The sequence below is a fragment of the Azolla caroliniana genome, unplaced genomic scaffold, assembly GCF_043228905.1.
Source record: "Azolla caroliniana isolate FFs.n. ecotype wild unplaced genomic scaffold, voAzoCaro1.0.p SCAF_14, whole genome shotgun sequence".
In the NCBI taxonomy this organism is placed as follows: Eukaryota; Viridiplantae; Streptophyta; class Polypodiopsida; order Salviniales; family Salviniaceae; genus Azolla; species Azolla caroliniana.
This window is the reverse complement of record NW_028230449.1, coordinates 11,995,835-12,019,026: the sequence shown is the minus strand read 5'-3', so window position 1 is coordinate 12,019,026 and position 23,192 is coordinate 11,995,835. Positions and strand designations below refer to the sequence as shown.

Genomic DNA, 23,192 nt, shown 5'->3' with positions numbered 1-23,192 from the left:
GTGGGTTCTGTGTTCTACCGAACTGTGTACTACCGAACTGTGTACTCTGTGTTCTTACGCATACACTTCCACACACGTATTCTTTTACATGGTATCAGAGCATGAGGGTTGAAACTCCTTTGCGGCCGACAGATAAGCTTGCGATAGGACAGAGTTAAGCTGTTGTTTTCGGAAAGGATAAGACAGCAATATGGACAGAGGAATGGGAAGCTCGCTACCGACTAAGAAGCTCGACAGGAGCAACTACGCATCTTGGTCGTACAAGATGCACCAGTACCTACTTGGTCATGGCTACTAAAGTTATGTCGATGGAGCTAATGATGCAGCACCCGAATCGACACACAGAGACTTTTCGGCTTGGGAACAAGCAGCAAGCAGAGTTCTTTACTACTTCGCGTCTTGTGTGAGCGACCAGCTCTTGAGCTACATTCGGGATGCTAAGACGCCAAAGGACGCGTGGGTGAATCTCAAGAGGATTTTCGCTGCTAGCACAACGGCCAGGAAGCTGCAGCTCATGCAGGAGCTCAACAATGTCTGACAGAAAGATCTGTTTGTAGCTGATTACATGGCCCGAATCAAGGAGATCTGCGACTCTCTCGCCTCTGCCAATGTGAACATCGAGGAGGAAGAAATGGTGCAGGTTTGTCTTGGTGGGTTAGTGTCAAAGTTTGGAGCGTTCCGAATGGCGGTCTGCACAAGGGAGATTACGCCTTTGTTCTTCGAGCTTCAGTCAATGTTGCTCGTAGAGGAAAATCACACAAGTGCGTCAACGAGTACGCACACCGACAACAAGATGTTGTACACGGAGGAAGATAGGCCTCGTAGTCGTGGCGGACGAGGCAGATCGGTGCGCAATGGAGGCAGCCGAAAAGAGCAGAACGTGCGGCATAATCGAAATGCCGAAAGCAATTCCAAACTCTCCAGAAGTAAGGGGAGTCATAGTGGCGCCGAAAGCCGACAAGAGAAGGCCATAACGGAATGTTGGTACTGTGGCAAGAAAGGACACCGGGAGAACGAATGCTGGAAGAAGAGAGCTGATTTGGATAAAGCCGGATCGAGCGGAAGAGACGCAGGAAGGCGTCAAAAATCGCACTACACTGAGGGCTCTGAACAAGTCGTAAATGGATCAAGCCCAGCCTTCGTAATGAAGCACAAGGCCAATTCGATGGCCATGAACACCTCAAAATCGAGCGAGGTGTGGTATGTTGATTCCGGAATGTCAAATCATATGACGAGTCATGAGAAATGGTTCTCGTACTTGGAGAAACCAGAAAAACAAGGAGTGGTCGAAACGGGAAACGACACTCTGCATACCATCGAACATGTCGGAGAAGTTCCTCTCAGCCACATCGGGCAGAAAGGGAAACTTATCAACGTGTTGCACATCCCGAAAATAACCAAGATCATGGTGTCAATCGGACAGATCGTCGAGCAGGGGTTGCAAGTTTGTTTCATGTAGCTCGGGTGCTACATCAAAGAGGAAGGCCAAGTTATCACGTAAGGGCGCCATGAAGGGAGGATGTTCATCCTCGACACCAATCAAGCCGGAACCGCGTTGTTCGCGAAAGGACAGAAGGTCAAGTCGGACATCGATTTGTGGCACAAGCGGTTCGGCCACGTTAACTTCCCACGGCTTCGTGAAATGCATACGAAGAACATTGTTTTCGGATTGCCGAAATTTCGGGGCCGTAATGGCCAAGCCTACCAACTCGAGAAGCAGCACCGACTTCCATTCCCCAATGAGCGTAATCGTAGTCGAAATCCGTTGGATTTGATCCATTCGGATGTGTCGGAACCGGCATAGAACGTGAATCTCGGTGGAAGCCGTTACTTCGTAACCTTCATCGATGACTTCACTCGACATACCTGGGCGTGCTTGATCGCGAAAAAGAGTGAAGTCTTCATGTGGTTCCTGAAGGTGAAGAGCCTTGCGGAAAGGGAAACTGGACGTAAGATCAAGTGCCTACGGTCCGATGGCGGGAAGGAGTACTTCTCCAACTAGTCCATGAGTTATCTACAAAAGGAGGGAATTCGACGCGAATTTTCGTGTAGATATACGTTGGAGCATAACGGTGTAGCCGAGCGGAAGAATTGAACAATTGAAGAAGCCGCCAGGGCAATGCTTGAAGAGAAGAATATGTCAAAGTTTTACTGTACTGAAGCCGTAAGGACAGCGGTTTACTTACAGAATCAAACCTTTGCTAATGGAGGAGTGTCATCACATGAGTTGTATTACGGCAAGAAGCTGAACTTGGCACACTTGAGGATTTTCGGCAGCATTACGTATGTGCATGTGCCGAAGGAGAAGAGGAGGAAGCTGGATGCCAAAGCCGAGAAGTGTATCTTGGTTGGCTATTCAGACGAACAGAAGGGGTATAAGTGCTATAACCCCCAGACAAAGGAAGTTCGCGTAAGCCGCGATGTCGTGTTCGACAAGTTTGCTTCGTGGTACTTGCCTCCACCTCCAATACCTCATGATTCCATTCCGAATTTTGAAGAAGAGGTCAGCGAGGCTGAGATGCCTTTGCATGATGAGGATATCGGAGCTCTAACAGAGAGTCCGATCTCATTTCGGCTAAGTGGGCTGAATGAGGGGTTGGGCTGAGATGGCCAACCAAATGAAGAGCCGGTGAGTAGTGGAAACTCGGTCGTGTTGTCCCCGTGTAAAGAACAGAGGAGGCAGTTTATGTGTCAAGAAAAAGGGAATAACAAAATGTCAGAATACGATTTTGGCAGTGCCGAGTCTAATCAAAGTGAGTCTGATTTCAAGCCAATCGAAAAGGAATCTCCATGGAAGAAGTCAAAACCGGCCAAAAAGGGCGTGAAATCGGGTAATCACGAATTACGCCGATCTACCCACTTGACGAACCTTGTAAAGAAGTACGGGTACAATGAATACATGGCACACCATTACGGATACACGACATGAGTGGCGGAAGTGCGTGAGCCGGAGAGCTACGCAGAAGCGGTGGAAGACGCAAACTGGCGTGCCACAATGGAGGAAGAGATGTGCGCTTTAACAGACAATGAGACTTGGGACCTAGTTGACGTACCGAAAGGTGTAAAGCCGATCAGATGTAGATGGGTGTATAAGGTGAAATACAACACCGACAGCTCTGTCAATCGATATAAGGCCTGTTTGGTTGCGAAAGGCTACGCCCAGAAGCACAACGTAGATTACGACGAGACCTTCGCCCCAGTCGTGAAGATGACTACCGTGCGAGTTCTGCTAGCCGTAGCTATGGTGAAGGGGTGGCACTTACATCAAATGGATGTAAAAAATGTGTTCCTGCAAGGCGATCTTAAGGAACAACCCCCTGGATTTCTATCCAAACAGAACACTTCGGGAGTCTGCCGATTGAAGAAGGTGTTATACAGCCTTAAGCAAGCCCCGCGAGCTTGGAACGAGAAGATTACGCAACAGTTGCATAGAATGGGGTTTACGATGTTCAAATCGGACCCTTCGTTATTTGTTCAGCAAGGTTGACATGGACTGGTTTGTCTTTTACTTTATGTTGATGATTTAGTCATCGTCGGTGCCGACCTGGAAGAAATCCGTCGTGTAAAGTCTCAACTTGCGGCATCATTTGAAATGAAGGATCTTGGAGATCTTCATTACTTCCTCGGGATCGAAGTGATCCGTTCCCTTGAAGGCATATTGATCAGCCAGCACCATTACGCGCTGAATATGCTCTTCAAGTTCGGAATGGCAGATTGTAAGCCCATCTCGACCCCTTTGGATAGAAACGTAAAGCTTCGGCAAGATTCGGGAAAGGCATGCGACCCAACACGGTTTCAACAGATTGTCGAAAGCCTCATCTACTTGACGATCACTCTTCCGAACCTCAGCTATCCGGTCAGAATGATCAGTCAATTTATGTCGCAGTGCACGACCGAACACCTTTAGTGCACGCAAAGGATATTACGATATGTCAGCGGCACGAAAGATATGGCATTGTTTTATCGTGTAGATGTAACCGAGCAGTTAGTCAGCTACACGGATGCCGATTGGGATGGAAATGCCCACGATCGTAGATCCACGTCCGGATATGCATTCTCATTGGGAAGTTTGGTGATCGTGTGGAGCAATAAGAAGTAGCCGACAATAGCGCTAACGAGCATGGAGGTTGAATATTGAGGGGCGATTGTCGCTATGTCTGACTTCATCTGGCTGAAACGGCTATTACGGGATCTACATGTGGAGGTGTCCGACCCGGCAATAATCTATTGTGACAACCTCAACAGCATCCACCTTGCAAAAAGCCATGTATTCCACGCACGGACCAAGCACATTGAGGTGCATTATCATTTTGTCCGCAAGCGTGTCCTTTCTGGCGTATGTTCCCACGGGTCGGCCACTTGCCGACATCTGCACCAAGCCCCTTGGTCTCGACAAGTTGCGGCATTTCTCGGGTGAGCTGGGTTTGCATCACCTCGACACGCTGAACTTGAGGGGGAGATAGGAACAGGAACAGGAGCGTGAAAGGAGTGGTAGTAACTGCAATGCCGAATCAAATGAAGAATTTGATTTCGGGCCGGTTGAAGAAGCTGAAGAAGAAGAAAACAAGGGCCGTAATCGCAAGGAAGAGCTGAAGACAACCGAACAAAGAGGAAATACAGCCAAGAAGGGCATAAAGGCCAAGGCCAAGATATGGTCTGATGTTGTCAAGGGCTAGAAAATAGAAGACGAATTGGAGACAACCAATTCGGGCGAAAGTGGAATTGAATCGGAAGTGACCGATTTAATCGAAATGTTCGATTCGGATATTACGAATCGATTGAGGACCAAGCGAAGGAAAGGGCAACGCAAGAGTCACCAACACCGCGACAGCAAGGGAGCTGAAAAGGGCCGCATGAGCAGACAAGACGACCGGAAGGGTCGAAGCACGTGGAATCGAACGGGTCGAGGAGCGCAAGCGAAGCGTGAAGCCAGGAGAGGCCGGAGCGAAGATCTGGAAAAGCAGATGGAACCTCAAGTTGAGCTTGAGGGGGAGTGTTGAGAGACAAGCTCAAGATTGGGTGCGTAAACGGGTACGTAACCCAGTACGTAGACTGGGTGCATAAAACCATACGCAAAGTATGGTCGTAGCGGTGTTTAAACCAAGAGGCCGTTAGAACGTTATTCCTCGTAAGGAATAGTTTTGGGAGTTAATGTAGAAGGCTCCATTTATGAGCGGTCAAGTACTGGCAGTACTTGTGTCAGCCCGATAGTCAGGGCTTGTATAAAAGTTGCTCACTGAGCATGGAATATGTACAGAGAACATATCTGAGAATTATTTGAATATAGTTTTGTATGTCTGCTCTCTCTGTCTCTCTCCCTCTCTTTCTCTGTGGGTTTTATGTTCTACCGAACTGTCGTACTACCGAATCGTGTACACTGTGTTCTTACGCATACGCTTCCGCACACGTATTCTTTTACAACATAAAAGCAACTCCTCCAAGGACAACGCGCAAGCTGAGCTAAGTTGTGAGAACTACGAAGACTTGATTTCCTATGTTGGGTCGACATGCTTGTGGTGGTGGTACTTCCACGAAGACCATCGGACAAAGAAGCGATGTCTAATGGTCGAGGCGTATGTAGCTCCCAATCAAATACTTGCAATAGGGCCCAAACACAGCAGCCTAAGTATGGTACCTCAAGTGTCTCTCACACACACATTATTTCAATTACTCACGAAATATTTCAGACAAGTAGAGGCCTAGTTTTATAAATATGTTTGTCCCTCTTTTTGTCTATAGGAACCACGTAGGTAGGTGTTCTGCTTCATTGGAGAGGACACGGAGGAGGAAACAATGAGCAAGAGTAATAGCGATGGCAGCGGTAGCAGTAGCAGTGGCAGCACTAATGGTGGCAAGAAACCCCTCTCTCGCCTCGATCAATTCCTCTATAGCGGTGATAAGAAGCACGTGGTAGCAGGAATTCTTATCGTTGCAGCTATTGGAGCCATCCCCTGGCTTCTCTTCACTCGAGGTACTACTCTGTTCACCCCCAACCTAATGTTTTGTCTTATGTGTTTCTTATGCATTTCTTGTGGTATGATCTTATGAGAGATATATATAGATGGTAATTAATGTATTATCATCCTTTGGAGGCAACATGACCGCTGATGATGATGACGACGACGATGATGATGTGATGAAGAAAACTGATGACAATGATGATGAAGATGGTGATGTATTATCATCCCTTTGGAGGCCAGTAAGTCGATCTATGATGGTGATGGTTATTATTGTCAGGATATATTCTCGTCATTATGGAGACTAATGACATGAACTACAATGATAGTGATCAATTATTGTCTTCTGGAGGCTAATAATATGACCGAGGATGATGATGATGATGTATTTTTGTCCTTTGCAAGGCCAGTAACATGACCTATGAGAGAGATAAAGGTCTAGTAATATCCTTAGATGGCAGAAAAAACATTATATGGATTTCTGCTATTTTATATTTGTGTGACAAAAAGTGAGGTATATATTAAGGCCTTTGTACTCCACATCTGGACTTATATCTGGTCTGTAGAACCAAGTGTGAGAAAAATATTGCATGGGTTCTAGTGGGTTAGTGAAAAGATGTTGAATGTGGTCTCACATGTATTGTAGTCTATGTGTCATAGTGTGAGAAAGAGCTTGCGTGGGTTCTGGGGGTTAGAAATAGTATCCAGACTGCACTTTTAAGCTTGATTTTCCTTAATTTCAATTGCCCCAGTGCAAGAATTCCTAAAGAAAGAAAATGTTTCACCATAATATGTTGCAATCTCTCTACCCTGGATTCTTTTGCATGCCTTTCCAAACCAATGTTTCTGCACGTAGTATCTGTTGTGCCAAACAATGATGTTTGATCCTTCCCTACTGAAGATTGAAACTCCCTGATAGTAGTATGTGCCCCATAGCTGGAAATATCACATCTTTATATTGCAGAAAATAAGTTGATTTACCTAGAGGTGTGAATCTTGAGTAGAAAAATGGAAAATCACAAGCTTCCCTTCTGATTTTTCTCGTAATTCTTTTTGTATACCACTGCTTCTCAGATCTCCACCTCACATGAACCTCTGATGTTTTCTCTTGTGTGTGGTTGGGGGTGAAATCCGAGAATATCAAAAAGTTAAGTTCTAATTTCTTGGGTGTGTGTGTGCGTGTGTACCTGGGCCTTGGATGTATCTTTATGTCTGTTAAGCCTTCTTTTCTGCATTAATCCTGAGAAGTTTATTGGCATTGCATACATGGATAGACATAGTCTCTTGGGCCATGGAAGAAAGAAAGAAATAAAGATATATTAACATCTTTTAAGAGGCCAAAATGGCCTATAAGTTCTCATTATGATAATAACTCTGCCAAGCCTCACAAACTATTTTCTGAAAGGTTTTTTTGAGATGTTTTTATCTCGGTACTTTATTTGGGGTGTGATGTTTATTTTCACTTCCTTGATGGTTGTTTTCTTCACATGGAAAGTTCTTCATCACCTCATAGTAAATCATCAAGGCATCGATTCTGGAGTCATCTTTCCCATTCTCATGCAGCAACAATGAGCTTGGGATTTCAGATGCACAATTTTTGTTTCCAAGGGTGTTGGTGTCTTCTTGTGGACTTCTTTTGTGTGCACCTAACTACCATCACATGTAGTGCCCAAGGTCTTCCTTTTGGTGCTTCATCAACTGTCACATTTATCATTTCTAGTCATTCACATTTCTTTTCATTTTTTGATTATGTCAATCTAGGGCTTATGCTCCTTGATTTCCTTATGATAAGTATCTGCTTGAGTTTTTTCATCTATTGTCACCTCATTCCATGCTTTTGTTCTTTTCTACATTCTCATTCAAAGTGAACATGTGTTTTTCCACTGCTCATTGGTTTTTCTCTACTTGTTAATTCACAACTCATTCTTCATTTATCATGACTTTCATGTCTTACTTAAATTTGGTCACCATCAGTGTTTTAAGGTTTTGAATTTATTTCACTCATTCCTGCATTTCTCTCTTGAAGTGGATAATTGCTCCTTTTGTGCTCTTATAACTCTTTCAGGAGCATAGGTTCCATTTTCTTTCCAAAAAGCATCTTTTGTTTCAAACTTGAATTTGATCCTTTGCCACTTGTTTGTTTTTTAGTTCTAATTTGTCTCAAAGGATCTGCATCTGTGGAAGCCTATCTTCATTGGCTGGCGTCCTCATTTTGTAGCTCAGGTTTGGGCATTGGAGTATGAGCTACAGAGTTTTGATCAAGCGCCAGTGTGTAGGTCATGGTCATTGGCTGGCATCAGGAATATATTTCATGGTCATAAATTGATGCCTAGGTTGTTGGTTTCATGGCTAATTTCTAGACTCAGCTGCTTGCTGGTGAACCGTTGGGTTTGTGGATTTCCTCGGAAGAAGAATACCACATATTGACTTTAGAAGCCTTAGATAGGTAACCCAGATATCAACACCCTAATCGCAGATTCAGAGAAACATAGGGAAATTCAGTTGAGAGACAGTCCAGGTGGAAACACCAGATGTGACAACCAGAATGGTGGAGAAAACAGCATTTCCAAAGGCTAGTTTGGGGACACCTTGGAAAGGATGAAATACCTCAAAGAATCCATCCGCAATTGCCTTCACATCTCCCAAATATTGTCTTCATGTCAGTAGACAAAAAACAGCAACTGCACCCCTTAGACATAGATTGGTACCTTACAGACAATCGGCAACCTTCCGATCAAGCTGTCTACAAAGCAATAGAATGTGTGCCCATACTGAGGATTCACCGTCGAGAGATACAATATAATCCTCTCCATGCAACTTAAATTTCCATCATGCTATCTGACAAAAATCAGGGGCGTTGTGTCCTAAGAAAAATCAGGAGCTTTCTCATCAAGTTCTCTAAAATGGAGTAGAGTAGGTGCCCATGGATGAGTTTTACAATCATAGCGTAATCCTCGATACTATCCTCCCCAAATCTCTAGGTATAAAATTAGATTCATGCTTCAAGAATCATACAATTGTTATACAGTCCATGCACTCTACGTCCTGCCTAAACTCCACAATCCTATATAGCGGCAAGTCCATCTGTGAATATCATGGTTCACCTTTGAACATTTATCCATTTGGTTGCATCACAAGCTCTTCTTCACTCTCAATGACACAAATGCAAAAGACAAAGTGAACTTCTGTAGGATCATCTTTGATATTCTCAAATCTTTGTAGAATCCAAGAAAAGTTATCCCTGCTATTGCCATATGTTGGATAACTGCGTGAAGAATGTTCTTCTATCTCTTCTCTATATTCATGTTATATAGCATGCATAATCTTTTTTTCTATATCCAAGCTTGTCCTTCTTTATGTGTCTGAGCTTGTACGTTTCAGAGGTATGGACCTTCTAGCTTGACATGTGGTTGTCATCTCTGCTTTTATATATGTATCAAATGTTTCTGGATCTTTGTGGGTCCCAAATAGTATTAAAGTTAGATTTTTTATTTGAAGTTCTCCAATTTATAAGGGGTTCTATCTGCAACTTATTTATGTTTTTGATAAAAAACCAAATGCCACTGTAATTTTCTGTTTAAACCAACCAATCAAAAAGATGTAGTGGCCAACTTGATGCTAGGAACGTACTTATTTGATTTGTGGCTTAGAGGTAGCTAGCTAGATTGCGATGCTAGAACGAGCAGCTCAACCAGATATTCACTTGAAAGAACACCCTGTAGGTCTCATTTTTGTCTCAATCCTTTCATAATGTGCTATTTGCTAATATCTACATGCCTAGTTCTTTTTTTTGTAAACCAATTTCACCGCAAACAGTTCAACAGGCATTCAGTCCTTTGGTTTCTAAACAGGATAAAACTAGAGTAATCTGCTTATTTAGGAGTGAATGAATCTTCCAGCAAAACATGCAAATTTATGAAAGGGAAACCTTTATCAACTGGCCCCTGCATTATTGTGTTGCTGCATTATATTAAATACTCCTGTATTTACGTTTATTAGTTTAAAAGATAATTGTAACAAGAATTGTATCTTATCAAACAGATGCGAAACACCAATCACATGAAGATTACATCGAGAAAGCAAAACAAGCAGAAAAGGCTCGACAATCTAGATTGTCATCATCGCCATCGTAACTCAAACAAGTTCATGATTGGGCAACCTTATTTTTGTATTCTACTGAAATGCCAAGCCAGAATTTTACGAATCTATCATTAGAAACATGGGCAGTGTCAAAATTTCAGGAGATATCCATGTATTTTCATACTCCTGAGTTGATTGAATATACTTTGGTTTGAAGTTGGAAGAACAATAAAGGTATATTCTTGGCTGGAATATGAAAAAGAACATTGACTGTTTCAGTCATTTTCTACTAGTTGTCTTTAAACATATTCTAGAATTAATGATTTTATTCAGCAGGAAAATTTTAATAATAAAGGCAATGGTATAAATTGTCGATGATGAGGGAATCAATGTTTTATATGCCCTATGCCCTTGTAACAAATGTTGAAATTACTCTTTCAGAATATTGCTCTACTTAGTTCTTTAATGATGGATGGTGATAACATTGATAGATGAAAACTGGTCATGGTCAATTAATGTCAATAATGAGTTAACGATCACCAATAAGAAATTTATGGTATCCAATTGAGGGAAGCAGTAATTGGTTTAGTGATCCAATGCAAATGAAAATGAAGGTTAAGCTTTGGAAACATTCCATCCTTTTTGGGATTTTTTGAGAGGAATTTTGTGCACAGAACATAAATAAAGTAAATATGACTAAATAATTTGTTTGAGAATCAAAATATTCCATGGCACTAAAAAGCTTAGACATTCCCCATTCTCCTTTTGTAGATGGTAAATTGTAATGAATCATTCTGAAGGTCTTTCTTATGTTTTTGTTGTCAAAACATGGCACTTGGACTTGGGTCGAGAACTTGTGATTGATGTTTACTTTCCCTCACCTCCTTTACAGCACTCACATAAAAAATGAATGATCTTGCATTTACATTATCCTGGACAATAGCGATCAAGTACTTGACACAATTGAACCTTTTGAGGTAGATGATAGGTTTCCTCGTTCAATATCTTAGAAAGATTGATGAAACAAATTGTAGGTCTTGATGTTGGAAAGGATGAGGAATACATTGTAGTGGAGAATTATAAGGGGAGTAATAAGAGTGATACTACAAGAGGAACATGTGTATTGAATACAACGTCCTTATAATTTTAAATCTACTAAACTTTTTGGTATGACTGCTTTTACAAATTAATTAATAAACGAACACAAGTTTTTACTTAGGTCACTACATTACACCTCTTGCCATGATGAGAATAACTGGCATAGACATCAACACAGCACACATTCATTAGAAGGTAGAATTATTAAGTCGATAATCAAAGATACAAGGATAAGATGGCAAACCAAACTCCATCATTGTATACAAATGGAGAACAGCCTTAGATATTTCAAGTAGTGTAATATTCACTTAAACAAAAAAGGGATAGGTACTTTGCATGATTATCTCATGCTAGTATAATTCATGTAACGTGATTATCTCAGGCTAGCATAATTCTATATATTTTGGTGAAGGTATTGAAATATTACTGGTGCTGGTTTAATTTCTAAATAAGGTCACCTGTGTTTTACAGGAACTACTTTAAATAAAAATGATTCATACATAATTGAATCCCTACGCAATTAAAGAAAAATGTTTAATGTTATATGCATGATTGAAATTCCTATGCAATTATGGGAATATTTGACAATCTCTGCAGATCAGCTAATTGTTACTCTTCTCCACATGATACCCACTCTTCGCAGATTTACATTTAGCCACAGTACACCCAATATTAAGATACCATGACCTTCATTCATCATACTTAATTACAAGATGTCATAATGATCTGCACATAACATACATAGATACGTATTATCACATGCTATGCTTCCATAGTACATGTAAGAAAGTATACTCATCTGTTAAAAAAGAAAAAATTTCTTATGCGGTTCACACTTCTGTGTTAATGGCATCTTTAAGATTGTGTTGATTTAAAATTTAAGATTGTGTTGCAAGAATCTCGTCAGTGGATCATAAATATACAATACACATATCCAGATGAAATGATCATAAAAAAATTCTATCTGAAACAACTTGAGAGATTATCTCTATGGACTAAAAAAAATATTCTCAAGAATGCTGAGTTTGTACAGCAACCTTTACTGTCAGATGCCCTCAAGACAACATACATAAAATGCACCCATTAAAACCTATTACAGTGACACTAGATGTTTAACAGCTATACCGCAAATATTTATGATCTCATATCATATACACTAGGGCATAGGGAAAGTCCAAGTTCATCATTAACTAAGTTCGATTTGCAACCAATTCCAAACCACATGAAAATGAACCTTCTCATTCTCAATATTCAAAAAACATGTTGAAGTCAGAAAAGACCTCATTGTGGCAAACTGCCAAAACGACGAAGAATAATAGCACTAGTCTCAAGATAGCGTTGAGCACAATATTGGAGACATGAAGTCTCACTGGAACTGAATTTGCTGCCAGGAGTGCCAACACACTTGTCCCAGCATACACTTGTCACCTTGCCAACTAATTCATTGAGCATTGCCCGCTGCTTCTCTTGCTGAAAAACCAAGTAAATTTCAATAAAACAATGAGTACATTCAATTTTATGCTATGTCCTACACACATATAATCTCAAGAAAGTAAGAATGTATAGAATCTTATGCTATCTCTTTAGCACATATGACATTGCAATGTCACAGAAGCATGAACAAAACAATAACATCAAGGAGGTGATTTCATACATAAATTTCAAGAAGTGATTTCAAACAATCTTATACTATGTCTTTAATGCACATATGTCATTGACACAAAATCTGATAAACATAAATACGAAGAAAGGGATTGATACATACAATTGTATGGTAAATCTTTAAGGAAGATATGTCACAGAAATTCATATAATCTTAAATATTATCCTTCATGCATATAAATTTATGATCTTTGTATTATCACAAAACCACATCCAGCAACCTAGTGATATTGTACAACCTCATGCTATTTTCTTAGAGCATAGAGTCTATGGTCATTTTAATCTTACAAAAATAAACCTAATAGCATATATTGGTCTAAGGAAATTCTGCGCGTACAATCTTATGCTATGTACTAGAGCATATGACCGCTCCAAGGTCATAGACATCATCCCATACAAAAATTTCAAGAAAGTGATTTTATACAAGCTAATGCTATGTCTTTACTGCATACACTTATTGTAAATATTAGGAAACAAAATATGATAGCATGTAAATGTCAAAAGAGCTAATTTCATACAGCCTTATGTTATGTCTTTAGTGCATCTGATCAAACACAATCCAACAAGAATCTGAAGGAAACGATATTATACAATTCATACTATTGTCTTTGATGAATATGAAAAATGTGCTCGATCATGTAAACAAAATTCAGGACAGAATAGACCTCAAGAAAGTTATTTCATACAATAGTGTGTCTAATCCTTGGTGAGAATATTTTACAGAAACAAAAACCACCAACACATAAATTTCATCTATATATATTAAGTTTACATGATTAATGTAATGCTGCAGAGTATCTTGTGGATAACATCCTATGTGACATGTGTATAAAGTCGTCAATGGTTCACTCAGATCAGAATAACATTTTCTTAATATTAAAACATAAAATCATCATCATCACAAACAGAGACCAAACGAAAATAGAATTTTTTGTTTACCCAAGTTTCCAAGAACTCAGGAGTTACTCACATATGTTATCATTTCAGAGCAAAAGAGATTCATTGAGTTCCAAATACGGCCTTACCTCCAGCATTTTCTGCAACTCTGCGGTGTTTCTAGAAGAATCCATGGAGAGCTTCCGATCTTGTTGGCTTCGATTTCCGAATGAATTAGGGCAACAGAGGGGGTGGGAGGCTCGGATTTTTGTTTAATTAATTGTTTGCCCTGTTTTTAATTTATTTATTCATTCATTCATTCATTTATTTATTTTATTTATCTAATTTATTTATTTATTAGTATTAGTATGAGTATTAGTATTACTGTTAGTATTAGTATTAGTATTAGTATTAGTATTAGTATAAGTATTAGTATTAGTATTAGAATTAGAATTAGAATTAGTACTTGTATTAGTATTAGTATTATTCTTAAATACTTCACTACATGTGATCATTGTTAGAATTTGCTTGCTCTTCACAAATCGAGATTGTATCCTTGTTCCATGTATGTATTGTTTTTACGATCAAATGTTTGTTGTGTACTCAAAGATCATATTGTCGTTCCATGAAACCACTTTGTATCCTTGTAAAAATTCCTACGACATAAGCTTTCAATTGTTGCTAAACAAAAACTTGTACTTTCTATGAACCCTTGGTGCTTTCATATGTTCATGAATTTGGCAAGGATGTTTTGATTGATACTTTTTTTGTGGGTGGATTTGGCCCATTCCACCATCCATATAGCCCACCCATGTCGTCTCACCTTCTTGGAGCTCTTCAATATGGTTTTAGTAGCCCATCAGTCGCAACTCGACTGAATGATGAAACTTACAAAATTTCTACATGGAGCCTTTCTGCTTTACCATCTCATAAGTAGCGCAATTTGTGTTTAACCAAATTTCATGTTGGGTTCACCAAAAATTTATAGTAAAGATTGCCTTCCATGACAAATAATGTTTGCTTTGGTGGAGCTACTCAAGTTCTTGACCAAGAGAAAACCAAGGAAGCACAAACATATCATCACAACTTACAATATTAGAAAATTTTAAAAGAGTAAATAGAATCAATATGAAAACAGAAGATAGTAAAGATTTGCAAGAGAACTCGATAGTAGAATTTGATCACAATAACAACCAAAAGATTGGCAATGAGCCCAAATAAATAGAAAGCAGATTGATTGTAAGATCAATTGGTAGATCTCTCGTTTAACACTCCAGAGAGAGATCTCATGTTATACTCTTCCCCTTAGCTTGGTGTGGTTCGAGCGAGTGCTTTGTTTCCCCCTGATTAGCTTTTCCCCGAATTTATCTCGATGAAAACTATTACAAGAGATAAGTATTATGCTTGCGCCAAATGGCACTCTTAATGCACACATGATGATTTCTCTCAAACTACCTACCTCTCTACTCCCAAGTGTGAACACAAACATAACCCATTGCTTTACATCGTGTCAGGTGATACCGAATGCAAACTCATAGTCAAGAAGTTGTCCCACCTAACGTGTCCACCCCTAGATTCTGGTAGGCAGGTATCTGGAGCTATGAAGGGGTAGCCACAGGCCACATCGGTAAGGTTGCCCAATGGAGATCATGAGGTCATGGGTTCAACCCCTAGGTTCCATAGTGACATTTTAGTGAATTAAGGAGATATGTTTGAAGTAATAGAGAGGTGAGAACATTGGGTTTTGACCTCAAAATGTAGTGCTTATAGTGTAATAAGTTATGGTTAGGGTAAGCTAATTACGATAGAGAGAAAGAAAGATAGAAAAATAAGTTATCGCTAGGGTAAGCTAATTACGATAGAGAGAAAGGAAGATAGAAAAAGCTAATGTTAGTAAGAGCACACGAGTTTTCACTGGGACTGGGGAGTCTGGGACTGAGATTGAGATGAGACGGACAAATATAAATGGGATGGGCGGGCGAGTCGTGGTGTGAACACGTTGCATTGGACGGATAATTTTGGACTAATTAATTTACACGAACTCTCCTCCTCAATTCATCTTCATTTCACTCTAATTTCTCCTTCTTCTATTCTCTCTCTGTCTCTGGTTTGTTTTTATACATATTTATTTTTCCTGTGTTTAGAACAAAACCATTTCTTCTTCTTCTTCTTCTTCTTCTTCTTCTTCTTCTCGTCCAGAAGCTATGGCGTTGCGATCTCTTGCTTCCCGTTTCGGCTCATCTGCTCCTCGTCGCCTTCCTGCACGAGCTTTCAGTAGCGGTGGGAATGTGCTCAGCGAAGAAGAACGTGCCGCTGAGAACATGTTCATCAAGGTACCATTTCCTCCTCCTGCTTCCTCTCCCTTCCTCCTTTTATTTCTTTGACATTCGATTTATATATGATCTTCCCCCCCCCCCCCCCCCCCTTCTTCTGCTACTTAATACCATGCGAAGATTTCTTGAAATTATATAGTTTTCTGTCCTGATCTCTTAATGCTGCGTCCATGCCGCGTTTTGAGAATTTAGCTGAATCATTGATCTCTGTTTTTCTCTGGTTCGTTGCGCATTTTATGTTTTCGAAGCACCTCTTTTCTCTTTCTTGTCTAAATATCTCCTTTTATTGGAACTTTGGACAGGCTTTATCTTAAAACTGTCTCCTTTTTCGTTTCTTTGCACATAATTTCATGTCAGAGCTTTCCGTCTTCATAATGCTCACTCCCGTCTATCTCTGTGGCACACATAATCTTCTCATCTCTCCTTCATTCTGAAATTGTTATCCATCCTTTTAACTGCTCGCAATTCCATGAGCTCGTAGATAGAATGATCGCTATGTTTGCGAGACTTTTTGTAGAACAGTTTCTATGTACATGATTTTTTCGTCATGATGTTGGAATAAAATTCTTTATCTCATGATCGTGAAAGGTTCAATGTAACTTATGTACTTTCATCACAGATAGAAGCAGGAAATACTTTTCTTGCACCCATAGTCATGGAAAATAAGTAGCATAGAGTAAACCTACAAGTTGTTTATTTTCCTGAAAATTCCATTATATATGATTCAATTTTGATGGTGGCGAATGCATCAGAGTCATATGAGAATTATGCACCTCTCGTGGACCTCGTCTAGTTTGAAAATCGAACATTTGTAGCTGCTATTGTTACATCATTCTATGGACTGTAGTAGGTATATATTCTGTCAAATTGACAATGGTTGTTGCGTTTATAAAGGTTTTCTTGTTTCGTATCGTTGTAGCTCCTTACTGTTTAGAAACCATGCGATGCTTTATTACATTGCGAATCTGCAATCAAGTATCAATTCTTCTAAGTTTTAAGAATAAATTAAAACTATATTGATGCATTGTAGGTTTTTTTTGTATGGCAACTGATTTCTTGCTATTATAGTTTGCCATGTTGTATACTCACAGTTGTCATTCATACCACCAGAGATTTGCATGTCAATTATGAAAGTCTTTAGAAATCTTCTTTCTTGATACATGTACTGAAGTATGCAGGTGGTTATTTTTTATTTAGGCAGTTAGGCATGCATTGTAGATATTTTTTTGGTTCTTCTTTTTCCGCGGTTAATCATTCCGCATAACTATTACTATGCTGCAGTGTAAATCAACATGAGTATCTTAACTAAAGTTGCTGCTCTCTTTGGAAATAAATTTGTGAAGTGTTGGGTCATAACTCATGGGATCTCTCGAATAATGTTATTTGTATTTTGGAAACGTATTTTAATATTGCGAGGCAAAACTTCTGGTTTGTATGTTTTAGACATTAAATTCTGTTTTGATATATTTATGAAGGTGGTTAATCGTACGTTGTGCATATTTTTGGTTCATCTTTTGCTGTGGTTAATTATTCTGCATCGTTAATACTACCCTGGATCTGAAATAAACAGCAGTATCCTAAGAACTCCGCTGTTCTTGTTGGAAACAAATTTCCAAAATGTCAAATCATAGCCCATGAGATCTGTCAATCTAATTTTTGTGCTTATATTTGGAAATGTGTTTTAGATTTGTGAACCAAAACTTTGGGTATCTATGTTTGAGACTAAGTACTCTACTTCATTTTTCTTTTGTTTTAATTTCCCCTTAGAAAATGGAGAAAGAGAAGCTGGAAAAAGCAAAGCAGGTATTCTTACTTGAATCTTTTCAATACATACATTTATGTCTCCAAAGATTTTGAGCAAAGTGATTGTGACACACAATAATGAATGCAGGCAACTGCACATGAAGAATCGGACCATGGGGGGAGCTCCAAACCATCTGACTCTGGTTCTTATTCAATTCCCGGGCCATCAAAGGATTCTTCCAAAAATTTTGCAGTATTTGCAGGTGTTGCCGGTCTTCTTGCGGTTGGTTGGTTATTCATCCGTCCCAGCTCAAAGAAAGAGGAGGAAAAGAATTAATCATTTTTCCTTCTGTTAAGGATAAGCTGCAAATGGTCATTTACTACTCTTTGTGAACTTTGAGCTTCCCAGACTCATTAAGAGGTTTGTGATACCACATGAAATAAAGAAATACTAATATTCTAGCAGTTCGAAAACTTTACTTTTCTTTGTGGTCTGATCAATCCTCTTGGGAATTTCATAAGAATATGGATTGATTTCTTATGTCAATCTCATAAGAGAATGAATTAATCCCTCTTGTGAATCTCATAAGAATACAAATTGATCCATCTGTAGTAGTCCAATAATGAGAGCAGTGATAGGAATTAGGGCTCCATTTAGAATACTACACAAATTCTGGTTCATGATTTGTGCTGTTATCATTTTATCTAGTAAGATTCATGCTGCCAAATAATACCCAAGTATAAACAGACAATTGAAAAAATAATTCCTGCATGGTGTGTGGCCGTATGAATTTTATATAGTATGAGTGTGGATAATGTAGTGTATGAAAGAATGTTGTAGCGTTTAGGGTTCCATTTAAAAAATATATACAAGTCGTCTGTGTGATACATTTTTTCTAGAATGTTACTTATCTTGGTTTGGTTTAGATGATGTGTTTTACTTAACCTTGGTTTACATGATGTATAAGAATATGTATGTTCATATCTGCTTTAGATCATCATGTGTAAGAAAATACATATACTTAACTCTATATAGTACTTTCTAATGAGGAAATACTCACAATACAAGCATATCCAATGCAAATTTGAGTGCTTTTATTGATTAAGACTAGATTCACATTAGACCATTGATAGTGAGGGAGGTTTGACATGCTTGCACGTGATAGATGGGAAACCATCTTTTCTTTTTTGGGACCCATGTTTTTGAGGTATGCTGACCCGTCCAAACACAAACTTGCATTTAGTCAAATGATGTGGCATGATTTGAATTTGTGCGATTAGGTATGATGTGGAATACTTATATATTTATCTGCATCCATTCATGGATCTTGTGATTAGATGTTGGGCTAGAGGTCTTTTAAATCTATGCCTACTAACTAAATGTGTCATTTTTAGAACAGCTTATGTTTTTTGTACCCACAAAAGAATCGTTTGTCGTATTCAGAAGGCTTGCACTGTGTGCTTATTATCTCACATCCTTAGTATCTTAATCCAGACAATCAATGTTAACAACTAATGACAATGTAAAGACAGTTTGCAAATATATGTTGATACTTCTAAACATATAATCTATGGTAGCTTGGTGTTACCATCGTAACACAATTTCCTATCTTAGATGGTTTCTAAAGTTGAAAAATGTTTCTCTCAATAAGATTTAAGTGGTTTCCTTCCAACTAGCAAGGCTATTTTGAGTGTATCTGACTTTACTCCAACTATGTTTGTAACTCCCCTTCAATGTTTGCTTACTATGTTGTACATCATGCTCACGCAAGAGTCTACGCAAACAACCCCTCATCAACATTTAACTACAATTTTGGCCAATCTATTGACATTGTGTAAAATACTCTTTGATTCCATTACCTATGATATGGAAAGGGGCAAATCGATTAGGAATCAAGTAATCTATGAAGATGTCGAACGTAGTACGATCATATAATATCTACTCTAGTAAAGGACAACCATCATAGTTTATCTCTTTTTGTTGCATATGATAGCGATACCACCACGTTTTGCTTTGGCGATAGGTTGTTTGCGGTGGATCACAAAAGAATAAACATCCTATCGATTCTAGTAAAGGCCTCCTCTGAGCCATTATTTGCATCCTGAATGAAAAAATGACTTGTGCCTTGAGGAAGAAACCATATGCCATATCCCCAACTCTAAGCATTGTTGATGAATATTATGGTGAGGTGCATCTTAGAGCTTTCCTCATGACTTGACAGGTGAAACATGTCTTTCCAAAAAAAAAACACTACTTCCATTAGTTAAGGCAATGTACATAGGATAATATACAACTCATATCTTTCATGCCAACTTGCATGGCGAAAAGAAAACAACATGTGTAAAGGAAACAACAAAAAAACTCCAAAACACCACATCATCCGATGAGCATAACATTACTCGACCACATACCCTCCACGTGAGCCTCATACAACCCAAATTCAACATAGACATCCTCCAATCTCTTCTCGTTGCAGCACCCATCTATATGTTAGGTACATTTGGAGGGAACAACCACCATGATGGTTGATAATTCCACTTCGCTTTGCCATCCACTATCTGTAGCATCGGAGAACCTCTCCATTTCAGAAGGAACCGAGCTCTAGCTTCTTCACTCGCGTCCGAGGGCCCTTGAAGGCTTTCAAACTCTCCTCGTAACGTAGAAATAAGATTAAACCAGATCATCATTAAACTCTTAGCCGGTGGGGTTCGCTTACCTAAGAAAGTCTCCTTGCATCTAGATACCCACACTTGCCAAACTGTAAGACCGACCACTAATAACATCCACACGGAGACTGCATGCCATAACGTAGACAAGAGCAAATGGTTAGCTACTATGATCCAACCATCCAATGATAAGTTCATCCCGGACTAGTTGCGTATTTTGTCAAAATTTTACTTTGAATTTGTTGCAATTGTATTCCTTTGTCGATATCTACACCAATCCACGTTCCCTACAATCCATCTGAATTCAGCATTTGGCTCCCATACAGACTTTGCCTCCGAGCTAATCCAAAAACCCTTGGACTTATTCCAATTGATGGAGGTTCTCGATGCTTTGAAAAAGAGATCGATAGCACTCTATGCCCTCTCAAGATTCGCTTCATTGCCTTGGAGGTACAACATCGTATCGTCCGCAAACTCCGAGTTCAATAGGGACTTCCTTGAGTTAGGGATCAAAAGACCATGTAGATTTTCCACCTGACTATTAAAAAAGGTAGACATTGCTTCAGTAATAACGAGGAATAGAAAGGGGGCGAGAGGACAACCCTGTCTGATGGATCTAGTTAGAGAGATTCAAGCTCCTTTCCTCACTGCAATCAACACCTTACTCGAGCCATTCCTATATAAGGCTTGGGCAACACACCTCCATTCCCATGGTAGCTCAATGACCTTCATCACTTCAAGGAAAGACCATTGCACTCGATCATAGGCTTTCTCGAAGTCGAGCATCAGACATGCTATGTTTTGCTTGGTCTCCCTTGACGTTGCAACAGCCTCCCAAAACAATATCACGTTGTCCATAATAGATAGATGCTCCATGAAACCGATTTGATTGGTCTGGATGATATCTCCTAGAAAGGGCTTGATTCTCTGCACTAGTATGTTAGTAAATTTTTTATAAATTAGATTTAAATTGTAATGGGCCTCCATTGTCTAATATCGTACAACGTAGTCTCTGATTTAGGAATCAGGTATATCAAGCCTTCATTGAAGCTACTCGGCATCCTTCCCGTTCTCCACATCTCCTGCAATCCAGCTTCCAAGCTTGGACAAATTTGGCCCCAAAACTCCTTGAAGAAGGCTTTGGGAAGGCCGTCAGCTCCAGGACAAGCCATACTATGTGTCTTGTCTAGCCCCGCTACAATCTCTTCCTTCTCTATGGCCTTTGGCAACTGAGGTTTAGCTACCTCTCCAATCTTGGTCTTCAAGCATGCAAGCACATCATGCATCAGGTTACTCGGAGAGCCGTTTGTCAACATTGGAGCTAAAAGGTCTTTGTGGTAATTAGTCGCAATTTGCAAGATTTCCTCTTAATCAGACACCATCGATTCATTCTCTTGTTTGAGACTTTGAATATGCGTTCCTCTCCGTTTCGAAGCCTTGGTAAGAAAAAACTCCCTGTTAACTTTATCTCCCTTGACAACCCACCATGCTGCCGACTTTCTGAAGAGGAATTGCTCATGTTGCTGCCTAATCTCATGTGGCACCCTAGTGGCCTCTTGTAGCCTGTCTTTTGTCCAAGCACAACATGGGTCTACTTGCGTGAGCTTTTGAGTTGAGATGACTGCCTTCCTTAGGCGTTGTAACCGGTATTGACACCTCCCTAGCTCCTCCCTAGCCACTTTCTAAAGAACAAAAGAAGAATTAATAATTATCTTTTCCACTAGTACTTGTACCGGATCGTCAAATGATGGGGATGCCGCCCAAATGTTATTCATTGCTCAAAATCTTCAGAGGAATCCTCAAATTGCTCTCACTCTTCTTCTTATAAATAGGTTCGAGAATCAAGAGACTAGAAGGCGATCCGAATAGGTAAAGCCAACTAGAATGTATGTGTAGCTACTCCATTTTTCTATTCCGGGGCTCACATAGATGTGGTCCAATCTAGAGTGACATCCTTCACTCTCCTTCCAACCAAATCGTGAAAACCTCAAGGAATTCGCCTCAACCGCCATACTAGAATACCATGAATCCTGGATTTCCAACATAGAAATTAAGAAACCCCATGCTCTAAGCTCCTCCCCCTGTAACAAGTTCGAATGAGCCCCAAGACAATATTTCATTCTCTCTGTCATGTTAAAATCCCCCACCACTATCCAATTGTCAAAGGAGGGAATTTTGTTGGTCAACATACTCCAAAATGAGGTCCTCTCATTGCTACTATTTGGTGCATAGACATTCAACACCCCAAATTTTGCATTCCTCCATTCCAGGTAGCTGAACATGGCCATGCCTTCTATTAGTATACGATGATCCAAAATGGCAATATCCGGTAATTTCCTCACCGAAATATAGACTCCACCTCTCCTCTCTAACACACTGTGAGCAGGGGCCCACCATGTGTACCAATCCCCTGGCAACGGGTCTTTGAAAAGTTCTGTTCTTTCTCGTCCAAGGTGATGCTCTTTTAAGAGCAAAATATCGATTGTCTTACATAAGCCAACAACGTCCAACTCTCTCCTAAAAATTCTCTTCTCTAGTAGATGTTGTGGCCCACCAAGTCCCTGCACATTCCAAGAACAAATTCTCATTGACTTGGGTTCACGAGAAAACCCGAGGGGGAATCTCCCATGCTCGACAAATATGTCTCCACCATACACCATAGAAATTATCACTCCATGCTTATTTTCCATTCTTGATTCTTGGGTAATTCATCACAATGGAAGTGGAACAAACCAGGCTTCAACACTAGATCATGTACCTTCCATATGCAAACCAA

The 23,192-nt window shown here is 39.8% G+C and overlaps 3 protein-coding genes across 3 annotated transcripts; 2 read left to right on the top strand and 1 right to left on the bottom strand.

Moving 5' to 3' along the window:
* Positions 1-5,767: 5,767 nt before the first annotated feature.
* On the top strand, positions 5,768-10,326 carry LOC147855472 (GAG1At protein). The gene is made up of 2 exons (XM_087330744.1): positions 5,768-5,971; positions 9,999-10,326. Exons 1-2 carry the CDS (start codon positions 5,794-5,796, stop codon positions 10,088-10,090), a joined length of 270 nt encoding a protein of 89 aa, XP_087186870.1. The 5' UTR covers positions 5,768-5,793; the 3' UTR covers positions 10,091-10,326.
* Positions 10,327-12,301: 1,975 nt separating this feature from the next.
* LOC147855471 (mitochondrial import inner membrane translocase subunit TIM8-like) lies at positions 12,302-13,971 on the bottom strand. The gene is made up of 2 exons (XM_087329937.1): positions 13,823-13,971; positions 12,302-12,605 (listed from the first exon to the last, which is right to left on the bottom strand). Exons 1-2 carry the CDS (start codon positions 13,865-13,867, stop codon positions 12,417-12,419), a joined length of 234 nt encoding a protein of 77 aa, XP_087186063.1. The 5' UTR covers positions 13,868-13,971; the 3' UTR covers positions 12,302-12,416.
* A 1,808-nt stretch (positions 13,972-15,779) lies between these two features.
* LOC147855470 (uncharacterized protein At2g27730, mitochondrial-like) lies at positions 15,780-18,214 on the top strand. Its single transcript, XM_087330766.1, has 3 exons — positions 15,780-16,006; positions 17,774-17,809; positions 17,898-18,214. Exons 1-3 carry the CDS (start codon positions 15,878-15,880, stop codon positions 18,084-18,086), a joined length of 354 nt encoding a protein of 117 aa, XP_087186892.1. The 5' UTR covers positions 15,780-15,877; the 3' UTR covers positions 18,087-18,214.
* Positions 18,215-23,192: the final 4,978 nt, after the last annotated feature.

Excerpts from the sequence above, each read along its gene's own strand:
- LOC147855472 (XM_087330744.1), top strand. The coding sequence starts at position 5,794 with ATGAGCAAGAGTAATAGCGATGGCAGCGGTAGCAGTAGCAGTGGCAGC. Across the intron at positions 5,972-9,998 it reads CTGGCTTCTCTTCACTCGAG|ATGCGAAACACCAATCACAT; the intron begins GTACTACTCTGT and ends CTTATCAAACAG.
- LOC147855471 (XM_087329937.1), bottom strand. The coding sequence starts at position 13,867 with ATGGATTCTTCTAGAAACACCGCAGAGTTGCAGAAAATGCTGGAG. Across the intron at positions 12,606-13,822 it reads AGTTGCAGAAAATGCTGGAG|CAAGAGAAGCAGCGGGCAAT; the intron begins GTAAGGCCGTAT and ends TTGGTTTTTCAG.
- LOC147855470 (XM_087330766.1), top strand. The coding sequence starts at position 15,878 with ATGGCGTTGCGATCTCTTGCTTCCCGTTTCGGCTCATCTGCTCCTCGT. Across the intron at positions 16,007-17,773 it reads CTGAGAACATGTTCATCAAG|AAAATGGAGAAAGAGAAGCT; the intron begins GTACCATTTCCT and ends ATTTCCCCTTAG. Across the intron at positions 17,810-17,897 it reads AGCTGGAAAAAGCAAAGCAG|GCAACTGCACATGAAGAATC; the intron begins GTATTCTTACTT and ends TAATGAATGCAG.